General features: G+C 39.8%; 2 protein-coding genes across 7 annotated transcripts in view; one reads left to right on the forward strand and one right to left on the reverse strand.

Moving 5' to 3' along the window:
• UBE2D3 (ubiquitin conjugating enzyme E2 D3) overlaps window positions 1–10374 on the reverse strand; it is a 27425-nt gene extending 17051 nt beyond the window's left edge. For 2 of the 6 annotated variants that reach the window (XM_020901941.2, XM_070452217.1), the window contains exons 1-2: window positions 9689–9778; window positions 8754–8909 (exon numbers count right to left, since the gene is read on the reverse strand). In XM_020901941.2, coding sequence (XP_020757600.1) covers window positions 8754–8777 — 24 coding nt within the window. In that variant the 5' untranslated portion in view covers window positions 8778–8909; window positions 9689–9778. The other 4 variants (XM_070452218.1, XM_070452221.1, XM_070452220.1 and 1 more) reach the window with 4 other exon arrangements.
• LOC110142644 (uncharacterized) lies at window positions 9221–12599 on the forward strand. Its single transcript, XM_020901928.2, has 3 exons — window positions 9221–9314; window positions 9533–10137; window positions 12236–12599. Exons 1-3 carry the CDS (start codon window positions 9221–9223, stop codon window positions 12326–12328), a joined length of 792 nt encoding a protein of 263 aa, XP_020757587.2. The 3' UTR covers window positions 12329–12599.
• Window positions 12600–14369: the final 1770 nt, after the last annotated feature.

Consider the following 14369-nt stretch of genomic DNA (forward strand, 5'->3'; position numbering starts at 1 on the left):
GTAGTTTGGTATACCAGACACACAATGGGTACAGGTTAAGAGTAGCAGATATGGCTAGAAAAGTTAATCAGGGCTAGATCTTTTGAGTTTTGATTACTATAGCAGACTATTCCATAGGCAATTCCACTGACCGCTTTTTAAGGAAGACAAATGAAATTTGGATTTTTTGATGTACTAGCAATAGTACACTAGAAATAACTTTCTAGATCCTTTTACCATACCTCTTTCAGATTTTAAGTGTTGCAGATCTTTCATGTACTCCCCACATACCCTTCCCTTTCCCTGACAAGTTAACAAGACTATCCTAAATTTGACCATCCTAAATTTGGTTTCTGTTGTTTCTTCACATTTTCACACACTCCTAGCCATGTATATGGCATTATTTGTGACAAAGACTAGGAATTCTAATAATCTGATGAACTGCCGACCCTCTAGCCCCAGTACAGATGCCTACACAAAACTTTTACTTAACTTACGGGATATCAAAGACCATCCTCACCCACCATATTGTAGGAATTCCTGCTACAAAGGATAGATGGATAGATAACTACATCAGAACATAAACTTTAGTCACCAGGGATGAAAATTATCTTAACACACTGATCACTTTACAATGTTATGGAAATAGGTCTTCTATCCATTTTATATTAGTACCCCCTTAAGAGGGGAAAGGAAAGACTGAATCAAATGTAAGATATGTTGAACTTCAGGACTGGTTGGAGAGCAAACTAGTGTATCTACTGGACAACCTAAAAAATAGATCCAGAGATACATTTAAGACTACTTTCTCAGTGTCCTTGCACCAAAGATGTATTTAAGTTAACGACTTTGATACGGTATCTGGCAAACTGGAGACAAAAATTTCAATCCCACCAACCCAACTCTTCATTTTACTCAAGGAATAAATGCCACAAATTAAACGAGACACAGAAAACTGGTGTTTTCTTGTTTCTACTCCTTATTTCTTCTTATTCACCGTTGGTTTGTATCTCACTGTACTCAGTGTGAGCCTAGGTTACCCATTTTTCAAGTTATGTGGACTTTAAAGTCAAGTAAGAAAACATTTGTGGCACTGCAAGAACTGTATTTATTAGATTTGAGATCAGTTTCCAATGTAACATCTATTCAAAGAATTTTCAAAAGCTATTTTGTCCTTGGTGTTCACCTTATAAAATGACTTTAGAACCTAAAGGTTTCACAGGCTTTAGAGACAAAAACAATTTTTAAAATTATATGAACAACTTCAATTGTCAGCTCTTCACTTAGTAGTTTAAGAGGAACAGTGGCAAGAATCAGAAAGAACAGCTCATATACAGAACCAACAAAGTCTTTGTACTCTGACCATACTTCCCAACCATAGAGAAAAGCATTACTCAGGTGGGTTCTTTACCAACTATCAAGACCACTGAAACAGAAAATAGGTGTCAGGGGAGTTTGGCAAACACTAGCTAAAGGCTCCACCCACCTTGAAAGGACACTAAGATAGATCAACAACATATTAACTATGTGTGCTTATGTGTGTGTACTCAGTTGCTTCTGACTCTTTGCGATCCCACAGACTGCAGCTTGTCAGGCTCCTGTCTGTGGAATTTTCCAGGCAAGAAAACTGGAGTAGGTTGCCGTCTCCTACTCCAGGGGATCTTCCCGACCCAGGAGTTGAACTGACATCTCATGCATTGGCAGGCAGATTCTTTACCACTATGCCACCTGGGAAGCCCCTAATATAACTAGGGCACAATGCTGAAAACTGTATTGTCCATTAAGAAAAAAGAAAAAGTTAGACACTTCTTCGCCATGATGTGCTCTTGTGGGGAAATCTCCTTTGAGGATTATTTTCCTCTGAATTGCTTCTCCTGAGACCTGAACCCCTGGTAGTGTGAGAATCCAGGCCTTCTCCCACTGGGAAAATATGCTTCTTTCCCTTAAAAGCCTAAATAGACCCATAGAAAAATAAGTAAATGAATTTTCTCTAAAAGCGAACCAACAGGTATAGCTTAAGTTAGTGAGGGTTTTCATCTGGAGGTATGTGATTAAACAGTAATGAGTCTGACCATTCTTCATGTGGGACTCAAAAGGCTACAATTTATTTTGAGGAAGATCTTTGCTTCTATCATCATGGGACACAGTATCTTTGACAATTGACTATTAGAGGTAAAACATGAGAAGGCTGAGAGATACTGGCTAAGAGCAGAAGTCTAAACATAATGCTAAATATTTGCTTTTTGTTTCTCTAGCTTATCAATTGAAAAAAACAAGAACTAATTAAAATTATAGAGCAGACATATGGGTAGATGAGTTACTAGTAAGATTCAAAACCTCCAGTAACATTCTTTTAATGACACTACTTACTCATTAGAGCAACATAACCAAAGCCAACATTTACAAAAACAAAGTTCCTATTTAATCAATTCTGCTATTGAGGTGTAACTTCCTAAATAACCTTTTCTAGTTTGTCTAGTTCCATCATTCTCTCAAGGACTTTGCAAAACTTAACTCAGATGACTACTGTGGTAAGGTCAAGTACAATAATTAATTATGATATTAAATGTAATTACCACATTCCACAATCATGTTATTCCAATCTCTGACATCCATTTTGCATCAGTCATAATGACTAAAGTATTATAAACACATTTTGTATCATCAATTTGGAGAAAACTTAAAAAGTTCATTCCCTTTGTATAAGCTCCTTCTTGTACTTTATTTCAGAGCCAATTTCTTTCAAAACTTTCGCTTGACTTAAAGATTTGCATGACCATGGGAATTCACACAATACAGACAGACCTTGCCTCTTAAACCTATACTGACCAACATAAAATACTACTCTAGGAGATGGGTAAGATGAGGGCATGATGTAGAAAGCAAAGACAATAAGTGCCTTAAGAAATTTTGAGATAAGGATCACCCTCAGAGCCTTTACAATCTAGCAAATATAAGGGTATATCCTCAGACCAATGATAAAGGTCAACATGCAGTATTAATAGCCCAACTAGTAAGACAATAATTGCTCTAATTCTTATAAACGTCAAGTCTGCTATGAAGCAAACAAAAAAATTTTAAACTTCAATGTTGTCAAATTTAAATACCACACATAGAAACAAACAGTAAGGAAAAAAAAACAACAAATATCTCAGAAATGCATGGCTACTGGAAGTGATTTCAAAAGAAGGAAGTTTGGCAAAAAAATTTTCGGGTCTGAACAATTTCATATATGGAAGGAGTGGCCCTTTTCAAGAGTCAGTTTAGTTTGGGATTTTAACTTCTTTTGAGAAATTCTGTAGAGTTTCTTTTACTTTAAGGATTAAGAGATAAGTGCTGCATACCATGTCTTATTACATCACTGACAAGAAATTAACTTCCTGTTTAGTTATAATTATGAGACAAGTATGCTTATTCATTCAGGCAAAAGTACAAAGAATGGCTTGAGTGAATAATACTATAATTTTCTTTCTTTAAATCACCATTAAAGTAACTCACTTAAGATTACTCAAAGTTATTCTTTTGTAAGCATTATCTCTAAATGGGGGTTAAGACACAGAACCATATCTAGTTTCTAAGCTTTGAACTACAAAAGCAAATAAGGCATTTTAAAGATAGGGAAGACAAAATTAACAGCAGTCCACTAGTTGAAAACATTCAGTTATATATTAGCCATGAAATTATAACAAGACTAGAATTAATGTGAAGTATTGCATGAACAAGTAACCAAGGAGGGGTAAAACACAAGGAGATCTAAAGGTTAAAAACAACAAATTTTAACAAAGCTGGTTGGAGGTCTCTAAATGATACATTATGTTTAAAGTATTGTTGGAGATAAAAATCAGATGTTTGAGCAAGTATAAGATACTTCTTTGAACTTTTACCCTCCCCACATGACAGGACCAAGGGTACCATCTTGAGACCAAACCTCATCTAACATTAGACTGGCAAATAATAAACTCACTAAACACATCCATTCTTAGTTACACTATACGACTGGATAGCAAAACTAAATCAAGAGTACAAAATTTACAGTGAAATAAAATAGTAGTAATAAAATAGTACGGTAGTTATAAATAAAAAAAGACACTAACAATAACAAAATATAGTGGAGAAAGATATTTAGACAAATCTAAAACAAATCTAAGACAAAGCTAGACAAATCTATCTTTAATCATGGGTAAATCAGACATTTAAATAACAATTCCCCTTATCTTAAATGTTTATTGATTTATAGTAACTTTGAAAAGTTATACAGGGTGACAAATATCAATTTATGCATTTATACGCTTGCTTCCCTCACTCAAAACAGAGAGTACCACGGGTAATAACAGGTTTCCCTGTATTTTGTCCCCTGGGACTAGGCTACTGGGCCAAACATTAAGACCTCAGTAAGATTAAATGACTATTCCTTATGTCTTAGGGCTTCCCAGGTGGTGCAGTGGTAAAGAATCTGCCTGACAATGCAGGAGACACCAGAGCCATGGGTCCGGATCCTTGGGTCCGGAAGATCCTCTGGAGAAGGAAATGGCAATCCACTCCAGTATTCTTGCCTGGAAAATCCCACCAACAGAGCCGCCTGGTGGGCTATAGTCCATGGCGTCACAAAGCCTCAGACATGACCGAAGACACACCACCCCACCCCCACCCCATGTCTGAGGTTCTTAACCAGAGGAGGCTTCAGAATCACCTAGGGGACATTTCAAAATTATGCCTGATCCCAGGGAAATGATTTAGTAAGTCTGAAGTCTGGTAAGACCTCATGTACTTACACTCTTTAAAAACTGTTTTTAACATTCTAATACATAAATGTAACCCAGGTCAAAATTCACATAGTGTGTAATAGAATGCAAAACCTAATTTAGGATTTGATTAACACTTAATATCAGTTCTAGGAACTTGGTGTCTGTCTTCTTTAATAAAGAGATTATAGTGAAATGCTTTGGAAAACCCTCAAGAATTGAGGTATCAAAGGACACCTGAACCCACCAGTTAACATACAATATGATAGACATAACCAATGATGCCCTTCCCCAGAGCTAAAGCAAGAGTATTCAACTTCCCATTTGTATAACTACCAGAATTAACCTTGTAGAGGATCAAGATGAAACCAAAGCAAGTCTCAGTTAACCTTACTCAAATAAGTAGCACATAGTGGTTTCCTTAGTCCTTGAAGATACTAACCAAAGAAGAAATTCACTTCTACTTCCAAAACTTATCTTAGCTCAGATCTAAACTGAAGAATTAGCTATAACCTAAGAATAAAGTTAAATCCCAATTATCTAAAGGTTCAGTAAGAGGAGAGGTTATTTCAGGAAGCAAAATTAAATTTAGGAATTGAAATTGTTCGAAGCAGCGGTTCACAAGGAGCTGAGGAGTCTGAATTCTTGAAGCAGACTCATCTGAATCTCAGTCCCTTCCTAGCCATTCTGAGCATAAGACAAGGAACTTACTCCACGCCCGTTTCCTGATGTGTAAAAGGGAATGTTAAGAGCATCCATCTCATATGGTGGTTGTGAGGATAAAATGAGAAGATACTGATAAAGGGCTTAGAAACAGTGTTCAATACACAGTAGATGCTAAAACCTAGCTATTAGCAGAAAGATATATGCAAAAGAAACCTTTTTGAATACCAACCCCCTAAAAAGAAACATGAAAATGTAGTGGTTAAGAGTACACACTTTGTGGAGTCCAATAGCCTAGGTTCTAATCTTAACTTTGCCATGCTATGACCCTAGGTGGATTTTTTAAATCTCTCTGTACCTCAGGTTTACTAATCTCAAAAATGGAGGTAACAATTGTACCTACTTCCTTGGACTGTCTTGAGATTAAATGAGTTAACACAAGTGCTTCAAACAGTTCTGACACCCTGCAAACACTCAAAGCATGAACTATTCTTTCAGGTTTGGTTCATATTATATTTTATGTAAAGTTCTCTTTAAACTTCCTCAAAATACATGGACAGTGGTTATTTTGTTTAATGGGAGAAGACAAATTGTCTATGGCTCTCAAAACACCACCAACTAACGTGGGAGTTCCCATTTTTTGATTCTTGTTGTTTAACAGCCCTTGTAATATCACAGCTTGTCCAAATAAGTACAAGAGGAAAAACAAAAGAGTTGATTGATAAGGTTGCTTGGTCCAAGAAATAAACAAAATTGTAACATAAGCTTCAGGAAAGAAATTAAAAAACTTAAATCAAATGAACTACTACTGATTAAAAATATTCCCCAAATAAGCATTTCAATAAAATATCAACGAAGGATACCGATCTATCAACATTTAGAATCTGGGCAGCTGCAGGAAAGAAAAAATTTAAAAATAAAGAGCATCTCCCATCAGAGCTGTCCACGTGCTAAAATTGTTTGAATCTGAGTTTTTGGGTTGTTTTTTAGTTTGACCATGTGATTCTGACACTAAACAGCTGAAAACCAAACCACAACTTTTCTATAGACTGAATCAATAATGTCCCACATAAACACTTTTTTCCAGTTTTGCAAAGTATTAGGTCCAGTTTCCGTATTACACAGACCTTCTAAGTATTTATAAAAGGACAGTATGGTATTGATGAAGAGTACTAGACTAGAAAAGTTCTTTAATAAAAGCTCTTAAAAATTAAACACAGTGAATATTAAAGTTGCAGTAACAGTATGAGTACCAGGTGCTGGGGGGGTGGGGGGGTGGGGGTCTGCTCAAAGCCACACCTGAACTGATTTAATCCTCAAAAAAAAAAAAAAAAAAAATCTTGGACTCTATTCGTTTTGCTCACTGATGCATCCTTAGTATGATCTAGAATAGTGCCTGGTACATACTAAACACTCAATTATTCACAGCTCATACATAACAGAGGCACACAGACAAAATCTTTCCCAGTCTTAAAATTCTAATTTGAGCATTTTTTTGCTCCAAAGTTCACACCCTTAACCATTACATTGCCTCTCTAGAGCTTTTAAATGATTAAAGTGGTGTCACAGCAGCTGGGTATCACCTGTAAAAGAAAAAAAACCAATGAGACCTTCCCTTTAAAGTATTCTGTTCTATGTGCATAAAAATCTGTGGATCTGAAATCATTCCACATCTTAGTGGCCTGGATGAATTCCCATAGAAAAAAGGTGTTGACTTGCAAGGAATGCTATGTTCTTTTTATTAACTATACTGCAAAATATAACCATGCTTCTCCAATGTGTTGTTGGCCTTCAAAGTGGTCACAGAAAGTGGTCTGATAATCCTTTTTACTTTAAGTCTTAACTCCTACTCCTTTCCCATTGTCTCAAAAATAAAAACTTCAGTTTATATTTCACATACATCCACAGTGACGATGGCCTGAAATAAAATTCACCATTTCAACACATCAATACATTGATGATCTAAACTTTTCTTTCATAAAACAGCAGTTTGCCAAATATATTCCAAAAGTCACACATTAAATGTAAAATTAAGCAGAATCAGGTCTATTTTTAGTAAATCCAAGTCCTAGCCATTCCTTCCATATAAACTCTTTTAAAAGAAATAACCTAACAAAAACCAAAGTTTGCAACCCACAACCTTCTGTCTCCTAGTTTTAGTAAGGCTGAATTTATTCCACAGCATTTTTTTCAAATAAGCTGGAAATACTCCACCCTCTTCGATTGTGCAAGAACCAAACATCACACACACACACACACACACAAGTTACAAAAAAGGGAAACACAGTCTGAGAGTTTGAATATAGTTAAGTCTTAAGTAGGAGGTCTTAGAGCAGTGTACAGTCTGATATAAAAGATAACATTAAACAATTATTATTTCATATTACAAGAAGAGATGCCGGAAAGAGCCTGAACCAGTTAAAGCAGCCGCCATCTTAAAATGCGGGATAGAAGTTAGAGCAAGAAAATGAGACTAAACCACCGGAGGTGGAGGTTCCGTTCACCCCCAGAACCTCAAAAAACCCTGTTTTCTCCAACTTGTAGCCACAGTTGAGCATCAAACCTCGTTGTATATAGCGAAGCAATTTTCCCAGAAAATGTTATTAAATAGACAGAGGCAAAAATAGGTACTAGCCTTCTCGTGCTGCCATCTCACTCTCTACCCTCCCCCTCTTCCCATACCAAAGAAACACGGAGCTTCCAGAAAGGTTTTACATCAGCTCCCGGTGTGCCTCTGATAACAGCTTCGGGTGAAAAGCACCGACTACAAAACACAGGAAATGGCAACACTGTGTCAGCCCATCTTCTCCCAACTCAACTTATGCTTGTGTAACCTGCCCAGTATTGACGATCACTTTCTGATTAGACTCACTCACTACTCTTCAGCTGCCAAGACTTCTACCCTGACCCCTTTTATCAAGTTTGGGACCTGCCGATTTCTTAGATTTTCTTTCCTCTGCGTTTCCCACGTTTCTTCCTCCAGAAAGCACAGAGCCTTGATATAACAACAAAGTTTTCAAGCAATGAGAATAGGAACGCCATGACATCTGCGGGAACGTCTCTGGCCAAGTCTGACTCCCAGAGGGGACTAACACTTCTTAGAGAAGAACCGAGACGCCTGAAATCACTCTCCATCCCTAATTTGCACCGATTCCATTGAAACATACTCAAGATAACACTCCTCACTTGTCAGAAGTGTTCCGTTCTTTTCAAACCCCATTCTTCATAAAGTATATACGCGTTCCCTATCCCCAATGGAAGTGACCCAAGGAGGAATATTTCCATATTATACTGCTCCACTCAAGGCTTTCCTCCAGGCTGAGCCTCCCTTTCCTCCCACGACCCTATTCCCCTCAGCCCCAGTGTTACCTTATTAATCCGTTTCAGCGCCATAGTCTGTGCTTTTCGTCTGGCTCCTCACTATCTCGGTGTGTGCTCGAAGGTCCGGCCAAAACTCTTTGATTATCCCAACGGCTGGGAAGGATTGTCTCTTCGTCTCACACCGGCTCTGCCAGACACAGGCGCCTTTTGCAAAAATGGAGCAAATGAGCACTCGTACAGGCTCCGCAGAGACCCTGACGAATCCAAGTCCCTCAAAAACGGTCGCGATCCGGGGTGGGTGGGGTGGCAGAGCCACCGCCAGCCTCTATGCCGTGCTCCGGCCCGAAGAGGGGGCGAGGATGACGGGAAGAGCGGAGGGGTGGCTGCAAGTTTGACTTCCCGGCCTCTAGAAAGGAAGAGACCCGGGTGGGAAAGGAAGAGGCGGAGGAGAAAGGGGTGGGTGCGGGGCAGGGTCCGGGGCGCAGCAGAGGAGGAGCCGGGGCCTAGTCGGCGCTATGCCGGCGTCAGTAGGGCAAAGAAAGGCAAGGGGGGAGGGGGAAACAGGAGACTCCGGACTGATGCCCGGCTCCTTTCGGTTTCTGCTCAAAGGTGCGGCCGGGGAGGGGAAGGAAGCAAAGAGGCTTGAAGTGTGCTGCTGTCCCCGCAGCTAGAGCTATTCTGTGTCGCCCCTGACGCCACCGTACACTCCGCCTTCCAGCGCGCTCCCGCGCGCGCCCGCCCAGCCATCGCCAGCCCCCACGCGCCCGAGCTGCCCCTGAGGCTCCGGCTTAGGCGCGAGGACGCGCCCATTCCCCCTCCCTCTTAAGCAGAAGAGGCCCCGGCTTCTCTAGCCTTCCCACCCCACCCCACCCCACCCAACAGGCTGGTCACTGAAGCCACCGAAGGCCTGCATTTCCCCTTACCCGGCCGGCCAGGGGGCCAGCCTCCCTTCCCTTCCCCTAGCCGTCCACACCCACGCGTACAGAGGGGCCGGGGCCTCCCTCACGCTGCGGCCTCGGCCTCCTCCCCGCGCGGCAGCTGGTGCCTCCCCGGCCCTACGGGGCTCACGCGCACGACACAGCCACAAGATGTCCGCTCTGACGGAACTACTGCCAGCTGCCACGCTCCGCCCCTCCCCCCTCCTCCTGCCTCTTCACCGCAGCGTATCAGTCCGCCAACGCCGCCGTCTCGAGCACAGGACGAATCTAAGGCTGAAGGGGGACGGTTTCCTCCCCACGTCAAGGGCCGAGCGTATCTGTGCCAACCCCTTTCTCCTTTTCGGAACAGCACCTTCTTATTAAACAGATCGGAAGCTGGACTTGGAGGGCGGGGGCCGAAGGCGAGTCATGGGCTGGGGGGAAGGGTAGACGACCGGCGGAAACCCTCACACTCAGAGAAGCATCGAGAACCGGAAGGAGACCATGGCAGGAAGGTAATGAAAGCGGCAGCTGCGCGGTCGCGCCCCACGCCCCTCCCGAAAGTATCCCCCAATTTCCTCACTTGGTATTGAGGAGGCGGATCTCGCGAGAACCTCGAGGCTGGTTAACAGGAGCTGTAGCGCTGCAATGACTTAAGGGCAGTTTTGTGCACTCTTCCTGGTAGGGGCCCGCCCCCAAATCCACAAATTCTCGCGAGATGCCGATGGGCCACAGGCTCGAGCTGGGGCGGGCCGTCGACCGGGAAGCACCGCCCCTGAATGCTTATGCTGGTGGGAGGGAGAGGAAATGGAATTCCCCGGACTGGTAAGAGCGCGAGCCGACACATCCCTCTCTCACGCGCCCAATCAGGAATGTGCGGTGGGAGGTACTATGCGTTAATTACTGGATACCTTTAATCTAGATAGAGTCTGCGTTTGAAGTTTCCGGTGGAACAGGTGAGCGACATTGGCTCGCCTGCCGGCCAGGACTGATTAACCTCTGGGAGAAGTCGCCCCTCAAAATGGGAACAGTTATTTTAAGTAGAACCTGGCAGGCCCCTGATCAGCGCTCCCACGTGCGGAAAGTTAGTGCTGTTCTGACCCAGGGCCTAGAAGATCAACGCAGAGAAGAGTGTGCCCATTGACCAGTCCCCGGAATTAGAGCAGCCTAGAAATTAAGCTCAACTGTGAATTATTAGGATGGAAAATAGGGATTGGGGCGGGCTGTTTACTTGCCTTTGGTCACCATCGCCAAGGTTTAGGTATGGGAGTAGGCCTAATACCTTTTTCTTCCTGTTGCTCTCAGTCCCTAGAGCCAGAAAGTTAAAAACTCATTCAAGAAATCAGAGTTTGGAGTCCGAGAAACTGAATACTTACTGAAAGTAGCTGAAATATCCAGGGGGATAAATGTAAGGTTTTATTCTGCCGGTGAAAACAAAGGACAGTTGGTTTTGCCTTCCAGTATATCATATCTCAGGCAAAGGGTAGTAAGACGTTAATTTTTAAAAGGAATTGAAAGGTAAACACTGACCTGCTTCAAGTTTTCTAACGCTCCTTAATGGTCCCACTTAAGAGTGTGAAGGTCTTTAAGAATGGATATAAAAATTTGTTTTCAATTTTTAAGTTTTAATTCTTAAGTTTTAAAAAAGGAAAGCAGTAAGCTAGAGTATTACCTAATAAAAACTTCTTAGGTCTGTGATAAATATATATTATTCAAGTGATCATAATAGCATCACTAGAGCAATTAGTGAACATGCTTTTCAAACTAGTATCTTCAGTCACTAGGGACTTGTTCAAAAATGCTGTTTTTGATTTAGTAAGCCAGGGTGGAGCCTGAGATTCTATAATTCTAACACGGTCCTAGGTGATACAGATTACTCAGAGGACCACCTAGTGAGTTCCAGAGCATCATAGTGCTTACCTCATGGCCTGCCGACACTTCTGCCCCCTCAGACACTTCTGCCCCCTCCCTCTTCCTTGAATAAGCTTTCTTTTGTTCTTTATTGTAACCAGTCTCCTGTGGTAGATACAAAGGATTTGGCAGTTAGAGTGAGAGAACAAATCCAGGTTTGAGTTCTTGTTCCGTTGCTTCCTATTTGTGTGATACTGGTTGAGGTTACTTGTCTTAGTTCCTTCAACACTAAAGTAGGTGTAATAATAACTGTCCTTTCTCACAGGGTTATTATGTGCTTCAGATGTCATAATGCATGTGAACGGGCACTGTGGACTACAGTGCTATATAAATGTTATTAATTGGTCAAACATTAACTGGCCATAGGGTGAAACAAATCTATAACAATAATATAGAACATTTATAATGTACCAGGTACAGTGCTTATAATGTACCAGGTACAGTGCTTATTAACCTCCTTTTACAAATAAAGGGACTGATGCACAGAGAGATTAAGTTACTGTCCCAAGGTCACAGAGCTGATAAATAGAAGTAGAATTTGAACCCATGCAGTTAATGCCAGAGTAAATTATTGAATGGAGTATTTATTGTCTCTTAATTTAGAAAGTAGAAGAGTAGAATGTTTTATATTTCTACTTTCAGTGTATCTGAAGCTACTTTTATTTAACTTATTTCTCCCTCTTACTTGTTTTGCTCTTTCAGAAGCCAAGGTACAAGGGAGGAAATATTCCTGCCTACTCAATGGAAATGCATGATATCCAAGAGGTCCATGAAGAAAAGTCCCAGAGAAGCTAATTTGTACTACTATAATCTAAACAAACTTTGGTATGAAAATACAACGGACCATGTTAATGTTCTAAATTAACAGAGCACAGCAGACTGGGACAAATTTGAGGTCAACTTTCTTAACTTTTTTGAGTCACAAACCACTTTAGCAGTCTGGTGAAACCATGGACTCTTCTTACATTTATGCTTTTAAAAGTATAAAATAAAATTCATAGCATTACAAAATAAAAAAAATTGAAACAGAATCTCAAAATATTAAAGTAAAACAAACTTTTATTTATTTGTGTGTGCCGGGTCTTAATTGTGGCATGCAGAATTTTTAGTTGCATCACACAAACTCTTAATTACAGCATGTGGGATCCAGCTACCTGATCAGGGATCAAACTGGGGCCCCCTGTATTGAGAGCAGAGCCTTAACCATTGGACCTGCAGGGAAGTCCCAAGAAAAACTTTTGATATGGGAATACAAGTTTTTTATTATTAACACAGTAAGATCTAGTGGAGGCTCTAATAAAGACCAAACTTTTGAAATAATAATAAACATAAAATTTCCAGAGTTTGCAGCAGTTGTAATGTGATACAAAGGATCTATGATTTCTGTTGGAGATACATATGTAGGTGCAGCTGTTTGCTGCTTTCATTCATGATTGAAGGAAATGCTAATTTTCACTTGGGAGATTTAGTGAATATAAAGACGTAATTTTAAAAATTCAATCTCACACAGTCCCTGAATTCTATTCATGGACTTAATGTTAAAAAATCCTTGGGTGGAATCAAACAGACATATTCCTGTTGGTAGGCTTTTAAGAGATTGTGAAATTTTAACATAGACATATAATTGATATTCATAATAATAGTGATTTATTAAGAAAAAGTTTACCACTGGTATACTCCTGTTTAGAAGACATGGAAACATGTTATAGGGTAGGAAATAAATTTATCCCATTTGTTTTATTTTTTGATACCTACAAATGTATTCTTTGGGTTTCTCAACATTCCGGATAGCTTACGTTTTACTGTATCACTCTTAATTATTACACACCTTTACAGATAAGTCATGGTGGAAGGATTGCAAAATGAAAATAATAACCAAAGATGAAAGATATTAAAAACAATATATACTTAAAACGCTTAATAATAGGTGTTAACAATTATTCGAAGTACTATGTGCTGGGCCCTTGAATTCTCTATCTCATCAAATCCCCATTGCACAGATGAAACATTCAAGGTCTTACAGTTACTAAGTAATAAAGCCAGGATTTAAACCTAGGCAGTCTGATCTCCAAGCTCTTTTTTTGTATCTTAAAATATAGTTGAAAAGCTCTCACTGTCAACTACTAAGGTGTTTATTTTTTTACCCTTTGACTATTAGCCAACTTTAATTTGCCCACTAGTGTAACAAATACACATTCATTGCCTCAAAATGTTTTCACTGGTGTATAGTTGATATACAGTGTTGTGTTATAAAAGGAATTTTCTAAATTCTCCCTTTGCTGTGATATTGCTTATATCCAACACTACCTTTAAAATAAGTGGGCTATCAGTAGAGGCTAGAAGATTGTTTTGCAGAAATTTTTGTAATGGAATTTTGCTTAGAAGATGAAGAACTCATGTCTTCCGTGCCCTACAAACATACTTTTATATCTGAAATTAAACCTCTGTATTATAATGGTGCTACTATTTTTTATATTGACCACTGTCAGGGTTGTATCCAAGAAATAACTGCATGTAAATAAATCCTAATATATGAAGTTCTAGGTTATCCATGCTTAATGGAGAGAAGTGATTACGTTATCTCAAATTCATTTTTATTTGGCATTAGAGTAAATTTATTGGCTGAATATGCTTTCTGTTTGTATTTACACTAACAAACATATTTCTACTTAGTTTTGCTAAGGCTAAAATTAAAAGGACCATGGCCTACAAGTATTTTGATGATTTATGAAGCAGTTTAGGAGTAGCTCAGACTTAACACCATTCACATATCTGGTAATATAGAGAACCCACTTGACAGTTGCATTTAACCTATTTGAATTACAGTGATAGAAAT

Source organism: Odocoileus virginianus, chromosome 21 (genome assembly GCF_023699985.2).
Source record: "Odocoileus virginianus isolate 20LAN1187 ecotype Illinois chromosome 21, Ovbor_1.2, whole genome shotgun sequence".
NCBI lineage: Eukaryota > Metazoa > Chordata > Mammalia > Artiodactyla > Cervidae > Odocoileus > Odocoileus virginianus.

Bases quoted from the DNA above. Each gene is read 5' to 3' on its own strand.
- LOC110142644 (XM_020901928.2), top strand. From the start codon at position 9,221: ATGCCGGCGTCAGTAGGGCAAAGAAAGGCAAGGGGGGAGGGGGAAACA. The intron at 9,315-9,532 runs GTGCGGCCGGGG...CTCCCTCTTAAG, and splicing joins CTTTCGGTTTCTGCTCAAAG to CAGAAGAGGCCCCGGCTTCT. The intron at 10,138-12,235 runs GTAATGAAAGCG...TTGCTCTTTCAG, and splicing joins AAGGAGACCATGGCAGGAAG to AAGCCAAGGTACAAGGGAGG.